Source organism: Perognathus longimembris, chromosome 23, assembly GCF_023159225.1.
Source record: "Perognathus longimembris pacificus isolate PPM17 chromosome 23, ASM2315922v1, whole genome shotgun sequence".
Lineage (NCBI taxonomy): Eukaryota > Metazoa > Chordata > Mammalia > Rodentia > Heteromyidae > Perognathus > Perognathus longimembris.
In genome coordinates, this window is record NC_063183.1 from 16,734,764 (window position 1) to 16,756,213 (window position 21,450).

Sequence of the window (21,450 nt, forward strand, 5' to 3'; positions counted from 1 at the left end):
AGCCCTGCCCCTTAGCTAGTCTTGCCGTTATCTCAGGGGATGTCTTGGGGCCCTTCCAATTCCCTTCCCAGGTGAGCGTGGGGAGTGCCCTCTGGGTCCCCAGTGCTGTCCTGGGATGTGAAGTGACCTGCAGGTCTCCAGCATCTCCCAGACTCACTGACCACAGCCCCGTGGCTCCGGGCTGTCCTGCAGGACGCTGTGGAGGTGGTGGGCCCAGTACCTAGAGAGCCAGGCGGACATGAGCTCTGCGCTGCATTACTACGAGTTGGCCCAGGACTACTTCTCCCTGGTCCGCATCTACTGCTTCCAGGGCAACATTCAGAAGGTGAGCAGGACCAGTGTGCAGCCTTTGGTAGCCTAGCGAGCTTGCTTACGCACACCTGACGCCCTGGGTTCTGTTCCTAGTATGGAAGAAAAAGCAAATGCATTCAATTAAAAAGATAAAAAGAAAGCCTACTACCCCAAGGAGCTAGCCCATCCAGGTGGAATGAGGCTCTGGTGGCTTTGGGTCTTTCTAGGCTGCTGAAATAGCCAATGAAACTGGAAACTGGGCTGCATCCTATCACCTCGCCAGACAATACGAGAGCCAGGAGGAGGTGAGGCAGGCCGTGTACTTCTACGCGCGGGCACAGGCCTTCAACAATGCCATCCGCCTGTGCAAGGTACTGTTCTCCACAGCCCTGAGAGGCTGTGCTCCTCTTCGCCTCTCCCCCTCCCCTCACTTCTCCCCTCCTCTCTTCCCCTACGCCTCCTCCCCTCTCCTCCCTTCTCCCATCCTCCCCTAGCTCTTCACTTACCCCCTCCCCTCACTCCCTCACTGCTCTTTTCTCTCCTGGCCCTCTTCCCATTCTTGCTTCCTCCATCTGACCTTGGTGCAGAGCCCTGAATTGTCTCTGGGTGTTCTAGAATCCAGGGCTCCTGACCCAGATGTAGGCTGGTGCATAGCTTACAGCCTTGCAAGCAGGTCAACACTTCATCAAAAGCTGTTGGACAGCTGGGTGCTGGTAGCTCACGCCTGTAATCCTAGCTACACAGAAGGCTAAGATCTAAGGATAGTGGTTCAAAGCCAGCCCAGGCATGAAAGTCTGTGAGACCCTTATATCCAATTAACCATAGAAAACCAGAAGTAGAACTGTGGCTCAAAGTGGTAGCGTGCTAGCCTTGAGCTGAAGAGCTCAGGGACAGCGCCCAGGGTCCATAGTTCAAGCCCCACAACCACACACACACACACACTCACACACAAAAGCTGTTGGACATTTCTAAATAGTCCCACTCCTGATCTCATCTCTGGAATTATCCCCTGCATTGGGTATTTCTTGCAGTACCTTGTAAAATAGAAGAAAACACATTTGGAAATCCTAATATACTAGTACTGTAGTAATACTAATATATTAGTAATCCTAGTACACTAATACTAGTAAAACCTAGTAAGATTGAGGATGGCTCACACATCTCAGTTGAAGTTAGCTACAGGACTCTTCCTTAGGCAGCACACTGGAGGTGTTGCCCAAGTGGAGCACCAGCTGTGAGTGAAAAAGCTGAGCCAGAGTGAGACCCTGAGTTCAAACCCCAGTACCAGTACAGAAAAAAAAGAAAAGAAAAAGCAGTGGCAGACATGACCTGGAAACACCCAGTTGGAGAGGGGCTTACCCATCCGGCCCCGTTCCCAGATCACAGCCTTGGCTGTGTCGGGTGGGCATGGCCTGCAGAGCTCTACCTCCCCTCACTGCAGGAGAACAACTTAGACGACCAGCTCATGAACTTGGCCCTGTTGAGCTCCCCAGAGGACATGATCGAGGCCGCACGGTACTATGAGGAGAAGGGCGAGCAGATGGACAGAGCTGTCATGCTGTATCACAAGGTGAGGGCTATATCAGAGTCCCAGCTGGGAACCTGTAGGTAGCACCTGTCGGTGACCCAGTAGAACCTGTGGCAACTTCCTGGGGCCCTGGGTCCTGAGCAGCTGCTCAGACCCCACAACTGTCCACAGGCTGGCCACTTTTCCAAGGCCCTGGAGCTAGCCTTCGCCACCCAGCAGTTTGCAGCTCTACAGCTCATAGCAGAAGACCTGGATGAGAAGTCGGACCCCGCCCTCCTGGCCCGCTGCTCAGACTTCTGCATCGAGCACAAGCAGTTTGAGAAGGCTGTGGAGCTGCTGTTGGCTGCCAAGAAGGTTCCAGGCCTGGGGGGAGGTGGGGGTTGCTGGGGCAGGAGTGGAGGGAGGCTCCACTGTGGTGGCACACACCTGTAATCCCAGCACTTGGGAGGCTCAGGCAGGAGGATCGTGCTTGGTCCCGATGTGGAATGCTTAGTCTTATTTGTAATAAAAGATACAGGGCAGATGTGCTCAGGCCCAGGGGAGGACAACAGGCAGCACCCAGGACAAGCAGAGAGCGTATTTCCTATCAGCTAGCAGTCCTCCAAGGGGCATGTGCTCAAAGTTATCAGTGGTTCCTACACAGCAGATAAAATGTACACCTCACATAATGGCTTCCAACAGTCAAAGCACACCCACCCACACAGATGACCTCCATCAGTCAAAAGCACACCCACCCACACAGATGACCTCCATCAGTCAAAAGCACACTACTCACACAGAATGACCTGCAAGCCATTCTTAAGTGAAGATCAGGAAAACTGCTTCAAATTTTTAATAAAACTAAGTAAAACCTCTCAGTTTAAAATGTTAAAGGAGCTGGATGCTGATGGCTCACGCCTATAATCCTAGCTAGTCAGGAGACTGAGATCTGAGGATCATGGTTCGAAGCCAGCCTGGGCAGGAAAGTCCATGAGACTCTTATCTTCAATGAACCACCAGAATACTGGAAATGGCACTATGGCTTAAAGTGGAAGAGCACTAGCCTTGAGCCAAAGATCTCAGGGACAGCACCTAGGCCATCAGTTCAAGCCCCACAACTGACGAAAAAATGTTAATTATAGAAGAAATAATTATCACATTTTCCTTCCATAGAAATATATCAACTCTTTTGAGCACTAGGATGTTAGTAACAAAAAAGGGAGTAACAGCATAAAAGAAAAGAAGAATGGGCCTGTGTCTATGTAGTAGGCTGGCATGTAGGGAATGTCCCCTACCTTCCACACCTAGCCCAGCCAGTGACGCGGCTGCCATTGTGCTAGCTTCCTCTGTGGAGTGTTGGATCTGTGGGCACACCAGCCCTCAGCCCTCAGCAACTCCTCTGCTTTCCTACCCTTTCCCAGTATCAGGAGGCTCTGCAGCTGTGTGTGGACCAAAACATGACCATCACTGAGGAGATGGCTGAGAAGATGACCGTGTCCAAAGACTCGAAGGAGCTGACCGAGGAGTCACGGCGGGAACTGCTGGAACAGATTGCCAACTGCTGCATGCGCCAGGGACACTACCACCTGGCCACCAAGAAGTACACACAGGCCGGGAACAAGCTGAAGGTGGGCCTGCCCTCTGCCCAGTGGAGCTGGGCATCCACAGGGAGCACCACACACAGCTTCTGGAGCCAAGCTGGCCTCGTGGGCTGGGCAGCTCACCCCTGCTGCTCACCTGAGCCCTTACTTTCTGCCTAGGCCATGAGAGCTCTGCTCAAGTCTGGGGACACAGAGAAGATCGTGTTCTTTGCGGGTGTGTCTAGGCAGAAGGAAATCTACATCATGGCTGCCAATTACCTGCAGTCCTTGGACTGGCGGAAGGAGCCCGAGATCATGAAGAACATCATCAGCTTCTACACCAAAGGCCGAGCCCTCGACCTCCTGGCTGGCTTCTATGATGCCTGTGCCCAGGTACGGATGTTCTTCGGGATTCTAGCGGGGCAAGGGGGAGGACAGTGGAGCTTCCATCCTGATGGGGGTTCCTCTTGGGCACAGGTGGAGATTGATGAGTACCAGAACTATGACAAGGCCCATGGTGCACTGACCGAGGCCTACAAGTGCCTGTCCAAGGCCAAAGCCAAGAGCCCCCTGGACCAAGAGACCAAGCTGGCCCAGCTGCAGAGCAAGATGACACTGGTGAAGAGGTTCATCCAGGCCCGCAGGTGTGTCCCCTGGAGGACTGGGGTGGAGGCAGGCTAGCCTTGGGAGCCCAGCTTGTACCCCCCTAGGCTGTGTGTGCACCCTATTGATTGTCTACTCCCCTAGGGGAGTTCAGATTGGCTGCAAGACACCAGTCCAAGTTTCTGCTTCCAGTTCCTTGGACTAGATAGGAATTTGGGGATACAGCCAAACCACACCAAGTTACTCCTTCAAAACCAGGGCACTGGCCTGGGGAGATCGAGAAACAGAGCCAATGGGAAGGAGACTGGTGGAGAGAGGGGGATGCAGAGGTCCAGTGTCTGATGGGGGACCTGGGGTGTGTGTGAGGGGCCAGTATGCGGTGCAGGCAGTGTTGGCACCTCTCCACACACCTCCTAGCTCCACTTTGCTCACCTGTTTTTAGTAGAGGCCAGGAATTTTCATGTGATACCCACTTTTTTAATCTATTGTTGGGTGATACAGCTTTTCAAAGACCCTACTGTATGGTCACCATAAGGAGCAAAACAGCTTCTGCCAAAGCTACTACAAGTTGTTTGTTTTTCTTATCTGAGAATAGTTTGCAACAGAGTTGCCAAAATATTTGAAATGATATTTCGAATCCTATAGGCTGTGTGCTGTGGCATACATAGTGGGCTTGGGCTGCAGGGGACATGTGGGAGGTGCTCACTACAGGACAGGGCTGTGCACACGGGAAAGAACACGGGGAGGGCCAACCCTGCTGGGTCTGCTCAGGGGACAGGTGAGGCCCCTTCCTGACATGGTCAGGTTGGCATGGCTGATGAGCCCTGACCCCCTTGCAGCTCCAGTCCTCCCTCCCGGACAGGTCACTGTCTGCCAAGACGGCCCTCTGTGGTACTGGTGTAGTTACGCTCTGCTCTGCAGACCCCTGCACCTACACACGGGTGCTCTGTTCCTCCAACCTGCCTTGGAGACGGTACACATCCCTCTCTGTGCTTCTTCTGGCATGTTCCCTGGAACAGGAACTAGGGTAGAGGACTTTGGCTTGGGACGAGGAGTTGGCTCTGCCACCATCAGTGTTTGTTGAATGAATGAATCAATCAAAAGGTAAATTAAGCGATTAGTGAAGTAATGACTGATTCACAGGACGTGTCACTGGCCATTGCCCAGGGCTCCTGCAGGACAGAAGCTAATCTGGCCTCTAGTGGTGTGTGCTCCAGCTCAGGCCTCTCCCATCCCCTGGCAGGAACTACACAGAGGACCCCAAGGAATCCATCAGGCAGTGTGAGCTGCTCCTGGAGGAGCCGGACCTGGACAGCACCATCCGCATAGGCGATGTCTATGGCTTCCTGGTGGAGCACCACATGCACATGGAGGAGCACCAGATGGTAAGGCCTCTCTGCTCCCCTGGAGCACACTGCTTTGGCCGGCTCCCATGCCTGATGCCCCATGGCTCAGATTCAGTGTTGGCAGCCTGTCCATTCCACTGTCTTGGAAGTGACAGGCTCTGCAGTGTCCACCAAAGACCACCGCAGCTCACCCCTGCAGTGCTCTTCCCCCTCCTGTGCCAGCTTGTGTGGCCATTCTTTCCACCGCAGCCCCCGGCAGATGGGCAGGATCGCCTCACAGTGCTGACGCTGGGGTGGTAAGCAGTGCTCAGCAGCCCCTCAGGACTCACATCCATGCAGTCACTTGGTTTTGTTTTTGTCTTGTGAATACATTTCCTCTGTCTGATAGGATTTGTAACTGTTTCCTCCACATTCTGTTCCTTTTCCTTCATCTCCCTCTGCAGCCCCAGCTACTTCTGTCCCCTGTCCCCATTCTCATTTGGGGCAGTTGCTGTTGCTCCTCTTCCAAGTTCATAGTCTTTCCCTCTGCAGTGTCTACTCTGCTGTTGATGCTACTCAAATTCCTCACTCCACACCAGGTCCTTTATCTCTGATGTGGCATTTTCCCAGCTGAGGCGCACCTGTCGGGCCTGGTTGTGTTCAGGGGCGCACAGGCCCCACGCTCTTCCTCTCATCCCCCAGTGTGTTCTTCACTCTTCTTTCCTGCCCAGCTTTTGGAACCTTGGCTTGCCCTGGCCCAGGCTTGTTCTTTGCCCAGTAGTATGCTCACACAAGGAGGCAGCTTCTAAGTGCCTAGGGAGGCCTCTCTCCATCCCTGGAGGTTAATGCCAGCCCTCCACTGACAGAAGTCTATGGATATGGGCTGATGGCTTGATGGCACGAAGCCACTGACAAAACACATTTCATGTTGATCTCTGATGGTCTGTTTAGATCATGCAGTATGTACGCTTAAGGCCCATCGTACAGGAAACTTAGCTCTGACACTCGATCAAAATAAAATAAACAAAAACAAAAAAAATAAACAAGACTTTAATATTGCTCCCTGTCCTGCACTCCAACAAGCAGGTGTCCCAGTGTGGATGAACAACAGTATCTGCCTTCCCCTGGGCAGGTCTGTGCCAGGCTGCGGCAGGACTCAGGCCTGGGGCTCAGCTGGTTGGACCCATCAGAGCTTGGTATTAGCAACCTGAGCCCAGAACACATGCTACAAGGAACTCAGCAGTCCCTGCCAGTGCTGGTGGCCTGCATAGTGAGAAGCTAGGATGTTGTCCTTGCTCCAGTGTGGAGCCCTGGGCAACGTGGGTTTAGGGCACCTCCTTACTGTGGAGGCATGAGGGGCTCTTGCTATCCTAGGTCATCATGACCACTAGGATTTCACATGACCCGTGACCTCTGCCCTAGGCCTACAAGTACCTTGAAGAGATGCGGAAGAGACTTCCTTCTGCCAACATGTCCTACTATGTGGACCAGCGCACCGTGGATGCTGTGCACCAGGCCCTGGGCCTCCCGCTGTCCCGAATCGTACCTGAGCGGATCCGCCACAACAGCATGGAGGACCACAAAGATGTGGATGAGGAGGTGGTGGAGGAGGTGGACAATGAGCCCTGAGGCCTGCTCCCCAGTGGTAGCAGTACATAAATGGGGTAGTGGGCAGGGCCAGGGCCAAGTGCAGAAGAAAGTGTGCTGTGGGCCTGTCTCATGTCCATGCCTAGAGGATGGTGTGGAAGCCTCCTCTCAGCCTTCCTGGTGCTTGGGGGCTCCTGTAGATGCCGTTTAGTTCTTTTCAGGAGAATAGATTCCTCTTTCCCATGTTCCCCCAATCACAGACGGCGGAGTCTAAAGCTTCTAGAGCTCTGCATCCTTGGGGCTTCTCGGGGCCAGTAGATGCCCCTTACTGCTAACTGCCCAAGTTGGCCAGTCCCGGTGGGGCTCTGCACAGCCAGGCCTGTGCTTTGATGGCCATGTCCTTCTGCCACCTGGATAGGGGCAAGGATTCCCAGCCCTGCTCAGTGGTTGACATTTCTGTGACTCCAATAAACTCTATTTTCTCAGAGTCCTGGGCCCTTTCCTGCCCTCTGTCATGGCTGCCCTCAAGGGGGCATGTGAGAAACACAAAGGAAGACCAGGTAACACCAGCTGCCCTGTTTATTTCCTGGGACTCAGTGCTGAGACCAGTGCTATGGGACCAGAGGGCTAAACTGACTCTGCTTCACTGCCTGACACTCCCCGAGGAGCGTGGTGGAGGCCCTCCTGAGACCCTGCAGAGCCCATCCACCCTGCCCCTAGGAGGAAGCACTGCCCAGGCCCAGGGCCCCCAGACCCAGCCCAGCAGTGGGGTGGGAACAATACAGCCCTCCTGTGCCCTCCTGTGTTCATCAAGGACAAGCCTCGTCAGACTAAGTTAATAGCCGGGATGGGTGGGCAGTGCACACTGCACACTGGTACAGAATGACCCTCCAGGCCGGGCATGTTTCAAAGCCCACTGCCTCAGGCCCTACTCCTTGAGGCCATCCTTCCTCCCAGTGGGGTTGGCCCAGGACCCAGCTGGGCTCCCTGAGGCAGGAAACTACAGGACTAAGGGGAGGAAGCAGGGAGGAGGGAGTCTTTGAGTCTCTCCAAAAGCAGCAAAGCCCTCACAGCCATCTTCCTGCAGTCCTCATCCACATCCTTCTCAGCCACATCTGCCAAGGGAGAAGTGGAGAGCAAGATAGGTAGCACAGAGGGGCCCGCCATGTTCCTTAAGCCTTCCCACAGCAGCTCTCCCTGAGGTCCCACTAAAGATGTCTGGCAAAGGGGCTCTGCACCCCCCCCACCATTCTCTCCCATCCTCCACCCTCCGCCACCCTCCTCCATGACAGCTGCAGGCTATGCCAGGTGATAGAGCCATGTGAGGAGCCCTTTTCCAAGACAGTAACCACACTGGAGTGACCATGCTTCCCTGGACTGCCGGGCCTGTGTCACCCGAGTGACCACCTGGCTAACAGCCTGCACACAAACTCACCTGCCAGCCAGGACCTGGCTTCCAGCAGCTCATCTGGCAGGTCTCCCAGCAGCCTCTCTGCCGGCACACTGAGGAGAACAGAAGCCACAGCCGACAGCAAGCCCTGGCGCACGTAGCTACCAACATGAGGGTAGAGACGAGGAATGGTGATATGGTTAGAGGAACCAGGGCACGGACTGTACACTGCTCCCCCAGTCCAGCAGATGGCCTACAACACCATGCACTCAGTCCAGCCCCCTTAACCCTCTGCTCGGCCCATTTCGTGTTTAGGAAGTACCAGGCCAGCTTCCCCAGAAACCTGGCTGCCCTCACCCCCGCAGGCACTCACATGTCAACATGGAAGCGAAGGGCCCACACAAATTCCAGCAGGGCCTTGCCCATGGATGGAGCCACCTGGAGAGCAGAGGAGGGACAGGCGGGCAAAGAGATGGGTATACAGCACTTCCCACTTGTGACCCTGACCACCGTCCTGCCCAGAGGCAGGGAGATGGACAGGTTGCATAGGCTCAGGTGGTTGCTCCCACACTCCATGGCCTCAGAGGCTTCCGATTCCTGTGCTTCTGCTTACCGTGGTGTTCACAGACAGGTACATCAAGGCCCCTAAAGTGTGGATTAGTCTTCCAAGAACCAACTGATCATCTCCCAAGAGGTCAAAGGTCACTAGGGGTCTACAACACAGAACAGAGGAAATGCAGCCCCAGCACCTTAGGGCTGGCTGCCTAAATTCCTGGGCTGCTGAGGTAGACTCAGGCCCTCCTGCAGTCCCCACCCTGACCCACGTGGCACAAGCCAGACCCTGAGTCAGGAGTGTAACCCCTACTGTCACCCCAGCTCTCACAGCCTGAGCAGGGACAGAACCCAACTCTGGGGCAGGAGATGTGAGCTGTGACAAAAAGTGGGCAGTGCTGGGCAGGCAGTGTCATACATACAACACAACCCTAGCTGAGCCCAGACGGGGAGGGACAGTGATGACCAATACCCTCGCCACATGCTGCACAGCAGAGGACCTTCCAGAAGCCCCACTTCAGATTCTAGCCTGCAACACCATGTGCCACTGCATGCACTCAGGGCTCCAGGAAAACCGCTCACCGGTCAAAGCGCTGAATGAGGGGAAAGAAGAAGCACCCAGCCACAGAGTTGAAGTCGTTGGGGCCACTTGCCAGCTTCTGCCGGGAAGAACCCTACCAGACACATGGCTCCCATCAGATGGCCACTCCAAGCCAGGTGCTGGTGGTTCTCACCTGTAATCCTAGCTACTCAAGAGGCTCAGCTCTGAGGATTGTGGTTTGAAGCCCACCTGACAAGAGTCTGTGAGACTCTTTATCTCCAATAAACTACTTACAAAAAGCTGAAAGTGGTGCTGTGGCTCAAGTAGTAGAGGGCTAGCCTTGAACATAAAGGAAGCTCAGGGATAGCCAGGCCCTGAGTTCAAGCCCCAGGACCGGCAAAAAATAAAAATTAAAAAGATAGCCACTGTTATACCCACAGGGTATACCCTAAGCTGGAGGCTGTGTGGCCCAAACACCTGCCTGGCTCCTGGTCCCGTTCTGAGGGCTGCTTTGGCCCAATGCTTGCCCTACCCCCACATGCCCACCGCTCATGGCCTTACAGTGGGGCTTCTCGGCACCACAATATTGAAGAACACACACACACACACACACACACACACACACACACACACTCCAGATCTGCCCTGTGAAAACCCAGACAGTCTCTGGATACTGCCAACATCTGGGGTAGGGGAAGATCACCTAGGAACCCCCAGCCACAGGCCACTGGCTTGCTTCTAATGGGGCGCTCCAGGCCTTCCCACTCCAATTCCCATTCTGACTAGCCTCACCTGCCATCCTCACTCTAAGGCCAGCACTGGAGCTGTCCCTGCCCAGGGCTGGACCCCTTGATGCACATAGAACCTAGAGAAACCTGACTGCTCTTCCAGCCACCCACTCACAGGCCTGCCAAGGGCCTCGGCTGACCTTGGAGAACCGCCGGGTCTTGCTTCTGATCCGCTCTTCCACAACCACTTTCCAGTCAGGAGCTGAGAGGCTGCCAGGCTGAGAGGCGGCCAGTGCTGATGAGCACTGGGGGCCAGGACCAGGGGCTCCATGACAGACAGGCTTCTGGAGGCGCCCTGGCCGGGACAGCTCCTGGGCTGCCAGAATCAGGACCTAGGTGAGAAAACACGGGGCACAGCCATCAGAGCCCTGGGGAGACCCTGATCACCATCTGCATGGATTTGGGGCTCCCCATCTTGGGGCAGCGTGGGCCTACCAGGGACTGAGGGGGCCAGGGCACTTACATCCAGGATGTCCATGCGCTGCTGGAGGCTGTAGTTCAAAGCGTAGAACTGTGAGGTCAGATACTCGGCTACCTAAGCCAGGAGAAGAGAGGCTGCCATGGGCCAGGCCTCCAGAGGCTGCCAAAGGGACGCAGGACAGAGCCCCCGCGGTGTTCCCTCACAACTTCCCCAGCTGGGTCATTCTGCTGGGACTCACCCGGGCAGGGTCTGTGACTATGACAAGCACCAGGGCTCTTTGGCGCAGTCTCTCGAATCCCACCAGGCAGGTCCTGTCCTCCAGGTGTAGCAGCACTCTGGCCAGCTCCACGCTCACCTGACGCAGAGGTAGGCAGTCAGGCGCCCCCAGCCCCGGCCAGCCACTGCCCTTGGCTAAGCAGAGGCTCTGGTGAGACAGGCCTCCTTCCATGCTGCAGCCTGCCTGGCACCGAGGGGCTGTCGCCATAGAGCCAAGCCATTAGGTGTGTGCCGGTCGAGCTCACCTCCCGGGTGGCCTCGGGGCTTCTGTGGATCAGGCCCTCAAGGGCCTGCAGCGCAGCCTCCCAGCGCTCTGTGTCCTCAGATGTGGTCAGGACTGCAGAGAACCAGACAGGCCCCATCTTAGCCCTGTCCCAGGGCAAGGGGGAGCCAGTGGGCCCGGGGTGTCAGGGTGGGGGATCGCCAGTGAGGAAGGCCAGGCTCAGGCACCCCTGGGAGCAAGGCTACAGGTGAAACCCACACATGACCCTAGCAGGGCCCACCTTCCACACAGTCTCGAACATACAGGGGCGCCTTGCTGCTCTTCAGCACCTTGTCCTCTGACATGTCGTAAGGGACAAACTCATCATCACTGTGGAGACAAAGCAGACAATGGAAGCACCTGTCCCCAGGGAGAGGACTCTGATTCAGGCTCCCCTTCCGAGCTCCTTCCCCAGGGACAAGTCTTGAAGGTGCTTGGTTCCCCCCAGGACCCCAAGAAAGAGGTGACCAGCAAGGGCTGCAGAAATCCAGAACTAGGGCAGAGCCCTCAGGCTGAAAGCATGAGGTATGGGGGGGCAAAGGGAGCACACGAGCCCCTGCAGGGCTCCCTGCTACCTGCAGACAACTCGTTCACTCACCCCACCCTCTGTGGGTTGTAGTGGGGGGCCGCCCGAAGGGCCCTGCCCTGCCCTACCTGTCCAGCTCCGAGTCGGAGCCCTGTGGCTGTCCTGGGGACTTGGCACCGCCTCCTCCAATCTCTGTAGGGGTCTCCGTGGCCACAGGAGCAGGGGATGAGCCTCTAGGGGAGGAGTAAAGTTCTCAGGGCTTCCACGTGTCCTGTGGTGAGGCTCCTGCCATACCCACCCGTGTCTTCCCTAACTTCTCTCCTGGCCACCGATGTCCCAGAGGAAACTTCAGACCCAAGATGGAGACCAGGAATGTGGGGGCCCTCACCTTGCCTCTGGGGAGTGGTCACCCACAGGCTGGTGGGTGGCCAAGGCCAGCATCTCGCGGCTCATCTCATCATCGTCTTCATACTGCAAGTGCAGACAAGCCAGGGTCAGCCTTGCCCACAGAGGCACATGCCCCCAAGGGACAGCTGCAGCCCAGCCTCCTCCCAATCTGTCAACCCCGTGTCGCCCAGCCATGCTGACATCAGGTCACCTTCTCCTGAAGGAGCTGGGGATGGCACAGTGCCATGCCCCCAAGGACATCCAAGGGGCTCTGCAGTACCCATACAGTGGGCAGCAGAAGCAAACTGCCTGCTCAGAGCAGCCTGCTGCCACCTTGGCCAGGCCTCCCAGAAGCCCTGGGCAGCAAGGCCTGGGCTCTTCCTCTGCCCACCTCCAGCAGATCTGTGAGGAATCCAGCGCACCTCCCTGGCCCGGCCTCACACCAACTCACAGGAGCCAAGAGGGCTCCCGGCCCTCAGGAGGGCAGCCCTGCCTACCTGGAACTTCAGGGCGGGCCCTTCAGGGTGGGTGCGGGAGCTGAGGGCCTCGGCCACAACCATGCCCAGGCGGCGCACGGCAGGCAGGCTGCTGTCCAGATGGCACTTCACCCCTGCCATCATGCTGGCCAGCAATTCTGGAAGTGGCAGACATGAACCCTGAGGGCTCTTCAGGGCACCCAGGGTGTGGCAGTACCCCTGCCACCTGCTCACCATCCCGGCTGTCCTGTAGCTCCGGCTCCCCCAAGTGTGCCAGGCAGATGAGGATGGCTGTGCTGATATAGCGCTGTTGTGCCAGGGGCGCATGTTGGACAGCACTGCTGCTGCCCCATGTCTCCAGCAGCTCCTTCAGCACCTGGAAGGTGCTACAGCCTGGTCAGGCAGCCACTCTGCCACGGCCCAGGACCACAAGTGTCTCAGCACTCAGCACCCAAAGTCACCATTAGGGGCTCCAGTCAATTCAACTCCCCACCCCCGGCCTGAAGACAGCCCAGGGCACCCTGGGGATGAGATGAAAGGTGGCCCCTACCTGGACGAGGAGCGGGCGCCGCTGGCTGTCCATGGCCAGGTACCCCAGCAGGCTCTGCAGCATGGGCGTCTGCAGCAAAAGCCAGCACACTCTCACCCGAGAGACCATCCTCCTCCCAGACACCCGCCCCACACAGCCTCTCCACACCAGCCTCCAGAAGCTGAGCCACGATGCCTGGGAATCCAGGCGACGAACACAGGGCTACTCCACCTCCCAGTAGGCAGGGCTGCCAGGAAGCCTGCTGTCCCCAAAACCAAAAGTGCAGGCTCTCAGCAAGCCTCTTCCACACTCATCCACATTCATGGACACAGGGCCATGAGGACAGTGGCGGCATCACAACCCTTCGTGCACAGAACAGAGCTGGCAAGGGCGCCTCCTTGGGCAGGAAGGAGGATCCAGGGATGTGTGAAATGCTTGCTTGGCGTTCAGTGCCCAGGTCACAGCAGGCCTCTCAGTAGGAGATGGATGTCCCCCATTTACTGGCCCTTCCTGGTGTGTGTGCGTGCGTGTGTGTGCACACGCATGTGTGGTGCTGGCATGCAATGCGGGGTCTCATGCAGGCTAAGCAGGCAGACTCTTGTCCACCTAGCTCCATTCCCAGCTCCTTTATCTCCATTTCTAATAGAGTTCTTCCACTGAGCAGGGCAGCGCACGCCCTGCCCACTTTCTCACCGTGTGCCGATATTGCAGGAACAGAAGCTTCCGGGTCAGCACAAACTGGGCCTTCTTATTCTTCACCACTAGGTTCCCCAGGAGTCGAGACAGGACTTCAGGCCTGTGGGTAGGGACAGGAGGGACCGGGTCACAAGATGGCCTTGGAGGAGAGCAGGAAAAGCACTCTCCCATGTCTGTTCTTCCTTCTCACTAGGAAAAACCAAGGGCCTTGGACTGAAAAATGCTACGGCACTACAGAGATTGGGGTCTACTTGGGCATAAACTTGGGGGGCCTAATGGAGGTTGGGGTCTACTTGTGTGCAGACTTAGGAGGCCTGGTGGAGGTTGGAGTCTACTTAGGCATAGACTTGGGAGGCCTGGCAGAAGTTGGGTTCTACTTGCATATAGACTTGGGGGGTCTTGTGGAGGTTGGGGTCTACTTGGGTGTAGACTTGGGGGCTTGGTGGAGGTGGGGGCCTACTTGGGTGTAAACTTGGGGGGCTTGGTGGAGGTTGAGGCCTACTTGGGTGTAGACTGGGGAGGACTTGGTGGTAGAGGTTGGGGCCTACTTGGATGTAGACTTGGAGGGGGGCTTGGTAGAGGTTGAGGCCTACTTGGGTGTAGACTGGGGGGGGCTTGGTGGAGGTTGAGGCCTACTCTGGGTGTAGACTTTGGGGGCTTGGTGGAGGTTGGGGCCTACTTGGGTGTAGACTTGGGGGGCTTGGTGGAGGCCGAGGCCTACTTGGGTGTAGAATTGGGGGTCCTGGCCAGGCTGTAGTTCACTCTCACAGCTAGACTGTGAAAGCCATAAACATGTGCATTTGTACAACCAATGGCCATCTAGAAATAGCACTGTTGAGGGAGAGCCAGCCCTTGCACTCCACAAGCACCAGGGTGGAGGGCATGGGGATGGCAGCCGCGGAGGCTCCCCCACCTGCACCCATGAGAAGCACTACCTCAGAGGAGCACCTTGTGGCTTACCCCAGCACAGTCTCCATGAGCCCAGTCAGCACGGCCTCCATGGCCCGGTCAGGCACCTGCTCCACCAGGCGCCAGCAGACCCGCTGCCACAGACAGCTATCCTGGGTCAGCGCCATCAGCCGGGGCACCAGCACACCCAGGATTTCCTCTGAGGAGACACAGGCCTGGAGCCTCAGGAGCTGCACCCAGCCAGGGGACCACGGGCAAGTCGATGGCCACAGGCCCAGAGCTGTTGCCACACGGGCCACTGAGGACAAGGCTGCAGGATGCACAATGACACAAGACCTCCCAGGGGGAAGGAATGGGGGGGGGGGACAGGCACCACTCACTCTGTCTCCCCTGGATGCAGACCTTCCCCAGGACTCGAGACACGAAGGAGACAGAGCAGTCCTGGCCATCTGGGAGAGAAAGCAAGACCAGTTGTGAAGCAGTGACGGACATAAAGAAGCCAAGTTCACCATGCCAGCCTGGGTGTGACAGCCACATCCACATGGAACTCACTGGCTCCTACTCGCTCCTTGTTTTTGAACATGCCTGTGAAGCTAACCTGTGACACCGCCTAGGCTATCCTGGACTTCTGTGATAAACAAGCAGTCTCACAGCACAGAATTCCTCCAAGTCAGACATCAGCATCTGCCTCAGACCCAAAGACCCTCAACACAGTGTGGATGCCCCTCAAAGGCACAGAGAAAGCGGACGCCGGCCAACAAGGATGAGTCCCTTGTGCAGTGCAGTCCAGCTCAAAGGACAGGCATAGAACAGGCCCCAGCTTGGTGGCCCTGCCCAACATCTAACCAAGGACTAAAGGAATTCAGGAGCCCCACCTCCTATGATGAAACCCAGTGCCTAACCTGATAGTGCCACCAGGACCCCAAAGTCCCCATAAGCCATCAAATCCTCCCTAGATGGAGAGGGAGGGGATGACAGCTAAGCCAGTGGAGCCCTCACCTCGGAGAGAGTCCACGATGGCCTGCAGGGCACGGGCCACCTCCTCCCCAAGCAGAGGGAAGTAGCTCTGGGGGAAGAACGGGGCCAGGTTGTCCCGCTGTAGGCGGTTGCCCAGGAGGTCGGGTAGGCCCACTACCCTGCTGAGCAGGGTCTCCTGAAGGAGGGGGAAGCTGGGCTTCGTCTGTGGCCGACATTGCTCTTCTATCAGAGCTGCCAGCCTGCCCTCGCTGAGGAATCTCGCCAGCAGCTGCGCCATCTTCATCAGACGGAAGCTGGGGCTGAACAATGTAGGTGTGTTAGAAGCCCTGAGGCCCCCACCCCCCAGCCCTTAGAACACAGGCAACATTCGTGTCCTGACTCATGAGCTGAGTGAAAACTCCTGACCTGAATGAGCAGATACCAGTGGTGGGATGTGAGTGCTACTCCGTGCTTGCTTAGAGGGCACTTCGTCCTCACAAGGAATGCCCAGTGACCTGATGGCCAACCTGGGAACTGCCTGGGACTTGGAGTCGGCAGAACACACAGCAGCTAGGCTGTGCTTGTCTTGCAAGTCTGAAACATCCCAGCCCTGCCAAGAGAGATATCAGCAGGTACCACCTGTGCTGCTGCTGGAGCTGACTTGCTGCCTGCACCAGTAATGTGAGCCCAGGCAGGGGCCTTCCCCTGACAGAAAGGGACACCAGTGTCCAGCTGTAGAAAGGACAGTTCTCTGTCCTCTTTTTACACCTTCCAGGATGCCCAATCGCCAGTCCCTTAGGCCATCCAGGGTTTTCACCATAGCAAACAGCTCTTAGGTCACACCCAGCCTCTCACCCGGCAGTGCCCTCGATGGCTTCCATGACCACCAGGAAGGCCTGGTCAGCAGGGCCCTCCAGAAAGAAGCTTTCCCAGAGCTGCTCCAGCCGGCCATCCGGGGACAGCTCGAACCAGTCGGGGCTCAGCTTGCTGAACAGACATCTGAGGAAAGCCGAAAAGTGTATGGTAGCAAACTCTTCTTTCTCTCTGCGGAGGGCTGGGTCGTCCACCTCACCCAGATACCGCCTCAGGGCCCCCAGGGTGGACAGGATGTGGCCCCCGTCCTCAGAAGACGACAGGGTGTGAATGGCTTCGCGGACGGAGATGCGGACGGCAGAGAGCGCAGGATCCATCCTGCAAGGCGGGCCCGAGGGTCGCAGTTAAGCCAGAGGTCATCCGAGTCCACCTCCCCCAGCTCCTCCCCCAGGGATCACTGCTCCCGGCCATGGCCTTCCTGTCCCAGCTCCTGATCCTCGGCTCTGGCCGGGCCAGGGCTTCTCGGCCTCCGCAACCAGGTGGATGCCAGGGCGGCCCCGGACCCCCGACCCCAAAGTCTGCAGCCCTTCGTGAGACCCCCGCCTCCAGGACACCAGACGCCCGCCACCGGCACGGACTCCAGCCCCGACTTGCCTCCCGCTACTGCCCGGCCCCGGCCACGGCCCGGATCTGCCTCCCGCTACAGCCGGGCTCCGGAGCCGCCGCTGCACGCTGGATCCCAAGTGCCGCTGACTCGCCGTCGCCGATTCGTCACCGCCGATTCGCCACTGCGCCGCGGTCCTGACAGAACTGTTCAGTCCGTCACGGCCGACAAACAGCCGGGAGTTCGAGTGTCCAGGCTCTGAGAAGGCAACCGCGGATTTTTAAAGTCTGAAGGGACCGGACCCCCGGCAGCTGCCCCAACGAATCAGCTGCGCGTCCGCAGCCGCCGCGTCTGCACCTGCGCAGAAGACGGCTTTCCTCTGTGGGCGTGGCCTGGCGGGCCTGGCGAGCGGGGTCTCAGCGTGCTGTGGGCGTGGTTTGGAGCCTGGCTGCGAGTGGGCGTGGCTTTCTTCTGGCTTGGGCGGGCCCCGCCTCCCCTCGAGGCTTAGACGGGGAGCGCTGAGCTTGGCCTCCGGCTGTTCGGCCAGCGTGAGGAGCCGGACCCCGACCATCTCTCCAGACGTTGGTCCTCGTGGCAGCGCGAACTGGGAGGACAAGGAACGGCAGACGCGAGCTCGCGTGTCAGCTTTCCGTGGGTTCTCAAGAACAGATCCTGGCCTGCTGACCCGGGAACTGCGGCGCCAGGTGCGCCGGACGCACGGACATGCACACTGACCCCAGGACGGACCGCAGTGAGCCGTCGTCAAGAGCTCGCTACTTGCCAGGTGCCCGCGGCTCACGCCTGTCAGCCTAGCTACTGGAGAGGCTGAGATCTGAGGATCTCAGTTCATAGCCAGCCCCAGAAGAAAAAAAAAAAATCTTTGATTAACCAGCAAAAGAAAAAAAAAAGCTAAAAGTAGCGGTGTGACTCGAATGATAGAGGGCCGGCTATAAGCGCAAAAAGTTGAGAACATGAAGCCGTGAGCCGCAAGCCTTAGGGCCAGCACAAAAAAAAGAAAGAAAACAAAAATCTGTTCCTTTAAGACACTGGATCAGTGTCTTTGAATCTTATGGTAATGGAACATTGTTTTGTGGGAGACCATTCTGTTCCATTGACCCCCAGAGAGTTCTTTTCAATCTGGATATTAATTTAGGTACATAGGAATTAGTGTTTGGGTTTTATTTGTTTTTTTTTGGTGTCCTCTCAAGACTGACCTTTTTTGGTCTCGCTTTGAATTGGTATCTTGGGTCCTGTTTTCCTTGTCATGTCTGTTATTTAATTCTAACACCCACATATCAGGGTGCTGTTTGTATCTGTTCTTGGCTTGTCGCAACATGATTTGTTCTAGTTTTGTCCATTTCCCTATGAATGGCATTATTTTATCATTTCTAATAACTGTGTAGAATTCCATTGTATACAGGTACCACTTTTTTGGATCCATTCATCTGTAGTGGGGCATCTGGGTTATTTTCATTTCTTGGCTATTGTGAATAGTGTAGCAATGAACAGGGAAGTACAGGTGTCATCATATCCTGGTTACTGTTGCTCAGGGTATATGCGTAGGAGTGGTATGGTTGGATCATAGGGTATGTCTATGTTGAGTTTTTTGAGGAACCTCCAGACTTCGTTACAGAGTGGTTGTACTAGTCTACATTCCCACCAGCAGTGCAGTAAGGATCCTCTTTCCCCACATCCCCTCCCGCATTTCTTGTTGCCTGAGTTCAGAGTATAGGCCATTCTAACTGGAGTGAGGTGGTATCTCAGGGTTGTTTTTATTTGCATTTCCTTTATGGCCAGGGATGGTGAACATTTCCTCATGTGTTTCTGTGCCATTCTTATTTCTTCTTTTGTGAAGTCTCTCTTTAGCTCCTTTGCCCATTTAATGATTGGTTTACTAGGTTTGGAAGGGGTTAGTTTCTTGAGTTCTCGGTAGATGATGGATATTAGGCCTTTGTCTGTTGCATTGCTGGTGAAGATATTCTCCCAATTGGTTGGCTGCCTTTCTAGTTTAGTGGCTATGTCTTTAGCTGTGTAGAAACTTTTTATTTATGTAGTCCCATTTGTCGAGTCTCTCTCTGATCTGTTGTGCCCTTGAGACTCTGTTCAGGAAGTTCCTGGCTGAGCCTGTAGCCTGTAAGTTCTGGTATCTCTCCTACTCTGTTCTGAGGTAGATTCAGAGTTTCAGGTCTGAAGTTGAGGTCTCTAATGCATTTTGAGTTAATGTTGGTGCATAGTAACCGGCTAGGGTCCACTTTGAGTTTTCTGATGTGGCTACCCAGTTTTCCCAGTACCAATAGTTGAAAAAGCTATGGGGTTTTTTCCCCATTGTATGACTTTGGCTCCTTTGTCAAATATCAGCTGACTGTAAGTATGTGGTTTTATTTCTGGGTTTTCTATCTGATTCCATTGATCTTCGGGTCTCTTTTTTGTGCCAGTATCAGGCTGTTTTTGTTATGATGGCTCTGTAATAGAGCTTGAAACCTGGTATTGTGATCTCTCCTGCTCCGCTTCTTTTGCCAAGAGTTTTTTTTTGGCTATTCTAGGTCTTTTGTTGTTCCATATGAATTTTTGGATTGTTTTCTCTATTTCAGTAAAGAATGTCATTGGGATTTTGATGGGGATTGCATTGAATTTGTATATCATCTTTGGCAATATGGCCATTTTCACGATATTGATTCCACCTATCCATGAGCATGGAAGGGCTTTCCATTTCTTGGTGTCCTCTTTTATTTCTCTCTTTAGATTTTTATAGTTCTCACTAAATAGATCTTTTACATTTTTTGTTAGGTTAATTCCTAGATATTTTATTCTTTCTTAACTATTCCAAATGGTGTTGTTTTCATGACTTCCTTTTCTGCTTGTACATTATTGGTTACTGATTTTTTTTGGATTGATTTTGTATCCTGCTACCTTGCCAAAATGGTGTATTAGTTCTAGGAGTTTGGGAGTGGAATTTTGTTTTTTTTTTGGGGGGGGGCGGTCCTTCAGGCATAAGATTATGTCATGTACAAATAGGGATAGTTTGATTTCTACTTCCCCTATGTGGATCACTTTAATGTCCTTTTCTTGTCTTTTTGCTCTGGGTAGAGATTCCAGAACTATATTGAATAGGAATGGAGAAAGTGGGCATCCTTGTTCCTGATTTTAAGGCAACTGTTTTTAGTTTTTCCCCTTTTAGTATGATATTAGCTGTTTGTCTATCATAGGTGATTTTTATTGTTTTAAAGAATATTCCTTCTATTCCCATTTTCTCCAGAGCTTTTAACATGAATGGGTGTTGTATTTTGTCAAAGGCTTTTGGGGCATCAACTGAAAAAATGATTTGATTCTTGTCCTTAGCTCTGTTAATGTGGTGAATTACATTTATTGATCTGCATATGTTGAACCAGCCTTACATCTGTGGAATGAAGCCTACTTGGTCATGATGTATGACTTTTAAAAATTTGTTTCTGGGGGCTGGGAATATGGCCTAGTGGCAAGAGTGCTTGCCTTGTATACATGAAGCCCTGGGTTCGATTCCTCCGCACCACATATATAGAAAACGGCCAGAAGTGGCGCTGTGGCTCAAGTGGCAGAGTGCTAGCCTTGAGCAAAAAGAAGCCAGGGACAGTGCTCAGGCCCTGAGTTCAATCCCCAACACTGGCAAATAAATAAAATTGTTTCTGGATGCTGTTGGCTAACATTTTATTGAGGAGGTTTGCATCTGTGTTCATAAGGGAGACTGGTCTGTAATTCTTTCTTTGTTGGGTCCTTGCCTGGTTTTGGGATGAGTATGATATTAGCTTCATAGAATGAGTTTGGGATTTCTTTTTTTTCTTTTTTTTTGCCAGTCCTGAGCCCTGGACTCAGGGCCTGAGTACTGTCCCTGGCTTTTCTTTGCTCAAGGCTAGCACTCTGCCACTTGAGTCACAGCACCACTTCTGGCCATTTTCTGTATATGTGGTGCTGGGGAATTGAACCCAGGGCTTCAAGTATACAAGGCAAGCGCCCTTGCCACTAGGCCATATCCCCAGCCCCTGAGTTTGGGATTTCTTCTACTTCTATTTCACAGAAGAGTTTGAGGAGTATTGGTATTATCTCCACTTTAAGGGTTTTATAGAATTCTGTGATGAATCTATCTGGACCTGGGCTTTTCCTTACTGGAAGACTTTTTTTTTTAATTTTTTATTATTAATTGAACATAAATTTTTTTACAAGGTGTTGTGCAAAGAGGGTGCAGTTACATAGTAGGGCAGTGTGTACATTTCTTGTGATATCTTACAACCTGTTTTTCCATTCCTTGTCTAGGTCAGGTAGACCCATATGCAATATACAATGTATCAAGCACATATACAGTATTCACAGACTTGGTCTCTACTGTCTCTCCGTCTCCCTTTGTTAACAGTCATATATCAGGGAGATCATGCCCCTTTGTTTTCTGTGTTCTAGGC

The 21,450-nt window shown here is 54.5% G+C and overlaps 2 protein-coding genes across 4 annotated transcripts in view; one reads left to right on the forward strand and one right to left on the reverse strand.

Moving 5' to 3' along the window:
• The window catches only part of Ift140 (intraflagellar transport 140), a 57,469-nt gene extending 50,115 nt beyond the window's left edge, over positions 1 to 7,354 (forward strand). Inside the window, exons 22-31 of the mRNA XM_048332924.1 lie at positions 193 to 325; positions 519 to 662; positions 1,733 to 1,861; positions 1,991 to 2,173; positions 3,220 to 3,426; positions 3,559 to 3,771; positions 3,856 to 4,022; positions 5,225 to 5,366; positions 6,729 to 6,980; positions 7,015 to 7,354. Of these exons, the coding sequence (XP_048188881.1) occupies positions 193 to 325; positions 519 to 662; positions 1,733 to 1,861; positions 1,991 to 2,173; positions 3,220 to 3,426; positions 3,559 to 3,771; positions 3,856 to 4,022; positions 5,225 to 5,366; positions 6,729 to 6,935 (1,525 nt within the window). The 3' untranslated portion in view covers positions 6,936 to 6,980; positions 7,015 to 7,354. The remainder of the gene's footprint in view (positions 1 to 192; positions 326 to 518; positions 663 to 1,732; positions 1,862 to 1,990; positions 2,174 to 3,219; positions 3,427 to 3,558; positions 3,772 to 3,855; positions 4,023 to 5,224; positions 5,367 to 6,728; positions 6,981 to 7,014) is intronic.
• Positions 7,355 to 7,444: 90 nt separating this feature from the next.
• On the reverse strand, positions 7,445 to 17,335 carry Telo2 (telomere maintenance 2). 3 transcript variants are annotated; one of them, XM_048332930.1, is made up of 21 exons: positions 17,108 to 17,332; positions 16,459 to 16,808; positions 15,646 to 15,923; positions 15,027 to 15,095; positions 14,698 to 14,845; positions 13,735 to 13,837; positions 13,063 to 13,131; positions 12,747 to 12,888; positions 12,534 to 12,670; positions 12,038 to 12,120; positions 11,778 to 11,882; positions 11,365 to 11,453; positions 11,107 to 11,198; positions 10,824 to 10,940; positions 10,628 to 10,699; positions 10,305 to 10,496; positions 9,418 to 9,509; positions 8,897 to 8,996; positions 8,657 to 8,721; positions 8,329 to 8,444; positions 7,445 to 8,008 (listed from the first exon to the last, which is right to left on the reverse strand). In XM_048332930.1, exons 2-21 carry the CDS (start codon positions 16,791 to 16,793, stop codon positions 7,902 to 7,904), a joined length of 2,511 nt encoding a protein of 836 aa, XP_048188887.1. In that variant the 5' UTR covers positions 16,794 to 16,808; positions 17,108 to 17,332; the 3' UTR covers positions 7,445 to 7,901. The 3 variants fall into 3 exon arrangements, 2 of the variants coding, with proteins under 2 accessions (XP_048188887.1, XP_048188888.1); XM_048332931.1 differs by having other exon boundaries at positions 16,459 to 16,794; positions 17,071 to 17,332; XR_007208847.1 differs by lacking the exons at positions 7,445 to 8,008; positions 8,329 to 8,444; positions 9,418 to 9,509 and having other exon boundaries at positions 17,108 to 17,335.
• Positions 17,336 to 21,450: the final 4,115 nt, after the last annotated feature.

Excerpts from the sequence above, each read along its gene's own strand:
- Telo2 (XM_048332930.1), bottom strand. The coding sequence starts at position 16,793 with ATGGATCCTGCGCTCTCTGCCGTCCGCATCTCCGTCCGCGAAGCCATT. Across the intron at positions 10,497-10,627 it reads AGCGCATGGACATCCTGGAT|GTCCTGATTCTGGCAGCCCA; the intron begins GTAAGTGCCCTG and ends TTTCTCACCTAG. Across the intron at positions 8,722-8,896 it reads ACCTGTCTGTGAACACCACG|GTGGCTCCATCCATGGGCAA; the intron begins GTAAGCAGAAGC and ends TCTGCTCTCCAG.